At 48.6% G+C, this 7952-nt stretch overlaps 1 protein-coding gene across 1 annotated transcript in view; it reads right to left on the reverse strand.

The window, feature by feature from the left end:
* Nucleotides 1–34: 34 nt before the first annotated feature.
* The window catches only part of LOC102387535 (vesicle-associated membrane protein 1-like), a 15005-nt gene continuing 7087 nt past the window's right edge, over nt 35–7952 (reverse strand). Inside the window, exon 4 of the mRNA XM_025211889.1 lies at nt 35–293. Within this exon, the coding sequence (XP_025067674.1) occupies nt 241–293 (53 nt within the window). The 3' untranslated portion in view covers nt 35–240. The remainder of the gene's footprint in view (nt 294–7952) is intronic.

Here is a 7952-nt window from a genome sequence, read left to right on the forward strand (position 1 = left end):
CTCGGCACATGGAGGCAGCTCCGGGCCAGCCACCTCCCCCCGCCGCCAGCCAATAAGCGCTTCCGTCTCTTCTCTTGCTACATCCCTGGCCAATCAACACCCACCTCGCACCGACCACGGCTGTGACAACAGAAGGCGGCTGGGCTGTTCCGCGTCTGTAGTCGCTGATGTTGGCAGGTCCGTGCACATGTAGGACCCGCGCTGCGGCCGGGGGTCCCAGGTCGCCGATGGAAAGCGTTGTTATTCAGCACCGTCTGCACAGCCGTGTGCGGCACTGGATTCAGGCTGCAGCCCTGAGCGACAAAGGGCGGCGGATCACCCCCAGCCGTAGGTTTCCTTTGCCCCCACCCCAAGTCACGGCTACCAACCACTACACCCCAGGGAATTCTGCGCAGAGAAATTCAAAGTTATGCAAAATTATTATTATTATTTTTTTACAAAGTAAGCTCTATGTAACACTAATTGAACCTTCTTTAGAAATATATGGAGGTACTTGTGTGTGTGTGGGGAGGGTCTGATTGAGAGGTAGGAGTTTGGGTAAGCATGCGAGGGGCAGGGTTGTGAATGTGTTGTGAGATGTGGGTGTGGGGAGATTGTGAAGGGGTGCTGGGGGTGTGGGCTGCCTGCTGCCACACCCCCATATGCCCCCCTTCCCCTCCCTGCACACAGCCCCCCCCATCACCACACACCTCTCTGGCACAGCCCCTGCTGCCAGCAGGCCCTCTAGGTGGTCCTGTCTGTAGCAGGCACAGCCCTCAGTGGGGCACAAATTCTGGGTGCTGCACGTGGCAGCACAGACTCAGCCTGGGTCAGCCTGCAGGTGCCTTTAGGCCAGACTACACTTGCTCTGTGCAAGCATGTGGGGCTCATGGCACTGCAGGTGGGAACCACATGCAGCTGCAGGTACTCAGCTACATCCATATGCCACTGGGGGCTCTGCCTGTCCCAGTTAGGAAGGGGCCCAGGGTTTACCACCAGGTGCCACCACCAGCAATGGGGGCTCTGCACCATGGGATGTGGGGCAGGGGGCCACACCCACACCCAGACACCCCTCTCCTGCAGGCAGGAGCTCCCCTTCGCACTCTCCAGCGACACTCCAGGGAATTATGCAATATTATGTTATTACGCACAGTCATACGTTTTACACGCAAAATTACATGGGCACGTAATTGCGTAATTCCCTGGGGTGTAAACCACCATCACATTTTTGTCCTCTCTTGGTTCAGCTTTCATTGTTTTACCTACATCCAGTCCTCAGTTGTAGGCGGGCACTAGGTAAGAACCAAGACTGCTGGGCCTGGCTGATGTGAAAAAGAAGAGGGGGGGGGGGGGGCATCAGTACTTGAGATCTCTGCACAGTCTCATCCAGTGACCTCAGATACACAAGTAGGAGATAAGATGGAACCCTGGAAGAACACCTCATAGGAAAGGTTGAGGCCAGGGTGAGCACTCAGCTGTCACCACACTCTGGGACCATCCTGCTAGGAAGGAGTGGAACCAGATAAGAGTGGTTCTACAAATACTCACCTGGTCCTATAAGCATGCTATCAGCACCTCATGGTCAACTGCAGAGTGCTAAAAAATCTAGGAAGATCAACACTACACTTTCTGCCATTGATCTGCAGATTGTTTGCCCAGGCCACAAGCAATTTAATCCAGTCAATATAAATGGGACCAGACCAGGCTTCTCTACCCCCAACTCTGATTCTGCAACTGCTCTGGAGGTTCCCAAGCCTTGCCAAATATGGATGATTTTGTCTAGAAAAGTGGTCGCAAACTGCTGCTGGAAATTGGCCAGCACATCATAAGCAAGGAAACATTGTAATAGTTTCCTTAGGGTGGGAGGAGCAAAAGTAATGCAGCCATGCTGCAAATAGGGCTTCCTAGCTGCTCTGTGGACAACTCCCTTTTCACCCATTTGTCCCTTCCCGCAGAGGCTCCCACTGCAGGAACAAGGAAAGATCTTTTTTCCTCCATTTTGCTTTTCAAAACCAAGTTGTGTATCTTATTTGGGGGCATGTTGTATGGGAGAAAATACTGTGTTAACCATCAACCTTGCATTAAATAGCAATATATCAGGCTCTCCACTGGTTGTAACAGAACAGGGAAACACCAAGTGCCTCCAAAGACATTTTCTTACTCCTTCCACCATCCAACCCAGCCTCGTTTCCCAACCTCCCAACCCTCATTAACTTCCTGCATTCAAAAAAGCAATGTCCTTGCCTACTCCCTCCCATCCACTCCCACTCTTCCACCAAGCTGTGCTCGTAGTTTCCAGCAGAAGAGAGGGTTTTCAAGATGCATCTTCAGAAGGCATAAGGGAGCCCCAAATTAATTTGTTTCTTGTAGTAATACTAGTTTGTCCAAGGACAAAGCCAGGTTACCTGAATACACTTGACAGGTGTATCCTCCTTTCTCCGCTCCTCCTCACACCACATGATTCCATGGATATGGTACAATCAAATGTCTAAATTATGAGAAGTAGCCAGCATACAAAACTACAGACAGATCATACGTACCTGAGCCTGAGTTAGCTTTACCCAGTCAGTGACAACTTTAGCCTTGCAAATGGGTGAGGGCACACCAGTTTCAAATGTACTCAGAATATTTTATCCAAAACCCGAGTTTGGTTTAGCTGATTAGTCCACTACTACTTTGCCGCTTTGCTGAGCTACGCATATGGGTCACCTCTAACCTAGACTGCTCCATATTCAGTGACAGGGTGTGATGTAGGAGATGATAAATTAAATGCTTTCTGGTCCAGCTCACGCTCGTCTGTTGCTCTGTCTACACACTACTACTCTGCAGATGTTCACCCCTACTCTTGCTGCCTGCCAGATGGAAGGTCAGCTGCAGAGTCCCCAGTCAGTGGCCAGCATCACTTCTAGCTCCATGTATATCCTGGGAACGGACCTTGCTCCACACCTTTGAAATTAGAAGGAACTTGCTATCCTGTACAGCTGTCCCTGTATTCTATCTCCTGCTGTGGGCCACAATACCTGCTATAAAAGAAAAAAAAAAAATTTACTGATGTACTCTGATGCCTACCAGGAAGGGGAAAACCTTGGTGCTACCAAGCTTCCAGGCTTCCACCTAGGTCCAGGCTTGACATTGTGGAGACTCCAGCTTGCAGGTTCTTTACAGTGACAGCCAGGGAGGGTGGGGGGGAAGTGCCTGCGATGCCAGATGTGCCTCCTGGTGGTATCCCTCAGGGAGCAGACAAGAGAGCCATAGGAGGAGGTGGCAAGGCTCCAAAACATCCTCCATCATAAGGACTTGATTGATTCAAAACCTGGCTGGAGGACACCTGGACTGTCAGAGGCAGTGCTAGAGAAAGAAGAGTACACGGATTCCCAGAAAGGCGGAAGTTTGTGAACGCTGGCAGCAAGCAGAAGTCTTCATATCTCCACCTGCAGTGGCTTTCCTGGAAAACAGATATGGAGCCTTAGCAACAGAGGAGGAGCAGCACATTCCATTGGTAGAAGAAACCAGCCCAGGCATTGCCAAGGTTGGGAGAATTAAGATCACTGCCACCAAGAGGGAGCAACAGGTGGTGATGGTTGCTGGAAACTCCCTTTCTGCAGGGGATGGAGGCATCCAACTTCCAGCTTGACCCCTTGTCACAGGAGGTCTGCTGCTTGCCTGGAGCCCAGACTTCAGATGTCACGGAAGGATTACTGAGACTCATCCGGCCTTCTGAGTGTTCATCAATGCTGCTCGTTCATGTGGGCACAAATGATACTGTCAGGGGTGCCCTGAGCAGATCAAAAGTGACTACAGGGCTCTGGGACAATGGGTGAAGGAGACAGGGGCTCAGGCAGTGTTCTCCTCAATCCTTTTGTTCAAGGGCAGGAGCAAATGCATGGCTGTGTGGACAGCATTGCCAGCAGGGCTTTTGCTTCCTCGACCATGAGATGTTGGAAGAGACAGGATCCACCTGACAAAGAGATGGAAGAGCACCTTTGCAGACAGGCTCCCTAACTTAGGAGGGCTTTAAAACTAGGTTCACTGGGGGATGGAGACCAAAGCCCTGAGGTAAGTAGGGAAGTGAGTGACTTGGGAGGAAGCACAAGCAGGAGGGCACAACAGGGGAGGCCTTCTCTTTCTTCCTGAAAAAGTAGGGCAATCAGCTAGGCAGCTTAGGTGTCTGCACACAAATGCACAGAGCCTGGGAAACAAGCAGGAAGAATCAGAAGTTCTCACACAGTCACGAAACTATGACATGATTGGAACAACAGAGACTTGACAGGATAGCTTGCAGGACTAGAGCACTGTCATAGATGGACATAAACTGTTCAGGAATGATAGGCAACATGAGAAGAGGAGGAGGAGTTGCACTGGATATAAAAAATGCTCAGAACTCCAATATGAAACTGGAGACAGGCCTGCTGAAAGTCTCTGGGTTAGAGTCAGAGCGGGGAGCAACAAGGGAGATATCATGGTGGGCATCTACTTTAGGCCACTGGACTAGAAGGTGGAAGTAGATGAGGCTTTCTTCGAAAAACTAGCAGCAGTTTCCTGACCACAGGCCCTAGTTCTCATGGGGGACTTCAGTCAACCTGATGGCTGCTGGAAAGGCAACATAGCAGTGCACAGGCAATCCAGGAAGTTTTCGGAGAGTACTGGGGACAACGTCCTGATACAAGTGTTGGAGAGGCCAACTAGGGACTGTGCTCTTCTTGACCTGCTGCTCACAATCAGGGAAGAATTGGTGGGGAATGTAGTAGATGGCAACTTGGGCAGCAGCAACCACAAGATGATTGAGTTGAGGATCCTGAGGAAAGGAAGGAGAACAGCAGAGTAAGGACATTGGAACAGAAAAGCAGACTTGCAACTCACTCAGGGAACTGAAGGGCAGAACCCCCTAGGAGGCCCATCTGAAGGGTAAAGGAGTCCAGAGAGCTGGCTGTACTTTAAAGAAACCTTACTGAGGGCGCAGGAACAAGCTGTCCCAATGCACGTGAATACTAGCAAGACTAGCAAAGTGGAACTTTGCACAAATGACTAGGGAGGAGTACAGAAGTATTCCTTGGGCATTCCAGGATTAAATCAAAGGCCAATGCGCAGTTGGAGTTACAACTAGCAGGGGATAAGAAGGACAACAAGAAGAGCTTCAACAAGCATATCAGCAAAAAGAGGAAGATCAGGAAAAGTGTGGGTCCCTTACTGAATGGGAGAGACAACCTAGTGAAAGAAGATGCAAAGGCTGATGTACTCAATGTCTTTTGCACCTTGCTATTCACAGGTGAAATAAGCTCCCAGACTACTGCACCTGGCAGCACAGCTTGAGAAGGTAGGCAGCCAACAGTGACAAAAGAACAGGTTAGGGACTATTTAGAAAAGTTGGATGTGTACAAGTCCATGGGGTTCGACGCGATGCTTGCGAGGGTGCTGAGGGAGTTCGCCATTACAACTGCTGAGCCTCTGACCATTATCTTTGAATATTCGTTGCAGTTGGGAAGAGGCTCCGGATCACTGGAAAAGGGCAAATATAGTGCCTATCTTTAAGAAAGGGAAGGAAGATCCAGGGAACTACAGCTTCACCTCAGTCCCTGGAAAAATCATGGAGCAGATCCTCAAGGAATCCATTTGTAAGCACTTGGATGAGAAAAAGATTAGGAACAGTCAGCATGGATTCACCAAGCGTGAGTCATGCCTGACCAACAACCTGATTGCCTTCAATGATGAGATGAATGGCTCTGTGGATGTGGAGAGCAGTGGACATGATATACCTTGAGACTTTACAGGGCTTTTGATGCGATCTCCCAAGCAAGCTAGGGAAGTACAGGTTGGGTGAATGGCCTGTAAGGTGGACAGACAACTGGCTTGGTTGATGGACTGAAAGGGTAGCAATTCCCAGCTCAATGTCTAGTCGGCAGCTGCTATCAAGACCATCAATCCTGGGGGTCAATCCTGGGACCGGTTTTGTGTAGTATGTTCACCAACAATCTGGAAGATAAGCCCAGTGTGATCTGAAGTGAGTGAACCCTCAGCAAGTTTGCAGATGACACCAAGCTTGGGGTGGGGGAGGGTGTACTAGATATACAAGGGTTATGTAGTGGTGAGTATCTTTTAGAACTCTTTATTCCACAGGTGTTAATGGCCCTCTCAATTTAACTGTGTTGGTGTTGCTCCAATCAAGCCAGCCTTTGTTCTGCATTGTCTGTCAGCTGCTCCTGGTAACTCCTATTTCACAACTCATTTCAATGAATCCTAAAGAATCACAGAGAAGTAGGGACCTTCAGAGGTCATCTAGTCTGCCCCCTGCCTGAGGAAGGTTCATCGTGTTGTTAGGGTAGCTTGTCATATTTTATGCTTTAAACTTGCACCTGCTTATAGGGTGGTGAATTATAAATATTGTTTAAACTTTTTTTTTTTTTTTTAAATATATTCAACCTTATTTAATCATTGTTTAAGTTTTGTATAGTATCATTATCTTTTCATTTTGTTTATCAGCTGGCCTTGAGTTATTTTTGTAGAGCTCACAGTGCTCATTATATCTTTTCTTTTTTATCACTATGAGAAGTTCTTCTAATGTAACATAGTTATGGCCTTATTACCAGCTCAGATTAACTGAATTTGGCACTGAGCAGCTGAATCACAGGGATGAAATGATTGGATATGTTGATGAAAAGTGATAAGGGAGACCAATGGACAATGCCCAAAACACTGGAAAAAGGCCAAATTAAGAGGTGTACTTGTGATGGGTCTGTTGAACAAAGTAATACGCTGACAGGATAAAATATGGACAGTATACTGACTGCAGAGAAACCAATCTGAAAGCAAGGATTCATCAAAGGAGTGAAGTTAGAGAAAAGCATAGAAGGGGACAGCAAGAAAGTTAAGTGTGTCATCACTGTCATAAATTCAGCCTTCAATACCTGTCTGGACTGTCCCAGCCAACGACTCACTCTTTGCTTTCAGGAACTGAGTGGCTGCCTTTTCTGTTAAGCAAAGTAACATCTGGGATTGGGTGAGATCACTGTACTAAATGTTTTTCTCTCTGTGTATAGAAACTGTTAAGATAAAATTTGTTGCACTTATAAAGTTAGACATTCATTTTAGGACACTGAGTTGTCTCTGTTCACATTCCATTTAAGGGTTAACTGAGCGTTAATGATCCCTAAGCATTGTGATCAGTGGTGCTTACACAGTCCAAAGCAATCCCATAAAAATCATCATCTGAACTTGGCCTATGACTACCATCAACCCTGACAAAACACAGATGTAGCACCCTCACAGGTAATGAAAGGGAGCCGCATCCGTCCTGCTTCTATAAAGTGTTTTCAGCATATGCTCAAGAGATCCCAGGGAAAGGCCACACATGCTACAGAAAAAGGCAAAACCTCCCTCAGTCCAGACCAATCTAACCACAGGGTAGCATTCCTTCCTGACCTCAAACCTGGCAATGGGTTGGACCCCAAGTGTAGGGGCCAGACCCCCTAGCCAGGAACCTCTGGCTCTGAAGTCCCAGCAGGAGCATTGGCACAGCCCAGTTGCAGTCCTCAGCCAGGGCCGCAACCAGCACCCAGCTCCTGAGCACGGCTTACAGTTATGCCCGTTTTCACTTTGATCCACTAGGACTCCAAGATCCCTTTCCACTTGCATCCCCCCCAGCCGGTCATTTCCTAGGCAGTAGGTGTGCTGGACATTTTTCCTCCCTAGGTGCAGCACTTTGCATTTTTCCTTGTTGAACTGCATTCTGTTGTTTTCTGCCCACTTGTCCAACCTGTCCAGGTCTGCTTGCAGCTGTTCCCTGCCCTCTGGCGTGTCCACTTCTCCCCACAGTTTTGTGTCATCTGCAAACTTGGACAGAGTACACTTCACTCCCTCGTCCAAGTCGCTGATGAAGACATTAAAGAGTATCAGTCCAAGGACCGAGCCCTGCGGGACCCCACTGCCCACACCCTTCCAGGTCGAAACCGACCCATCCACCATGACTCTGGGTGCGA

The sequence above is a fragment of the Alligator sinensis genome, unplaced genomic scaffold, assembly GCF_000455745.1.
Source record: "Alligator sinensis unplaced genomic scaffold, ASM45574v1 scaffold1238_1, whole genome shotgun sequence".
Taxonomy (NCBI): Eukaryota; Metazoa; Chordata; order Crocodylia; family Alligatoridae; genus Alligator; species Alligator sinensis.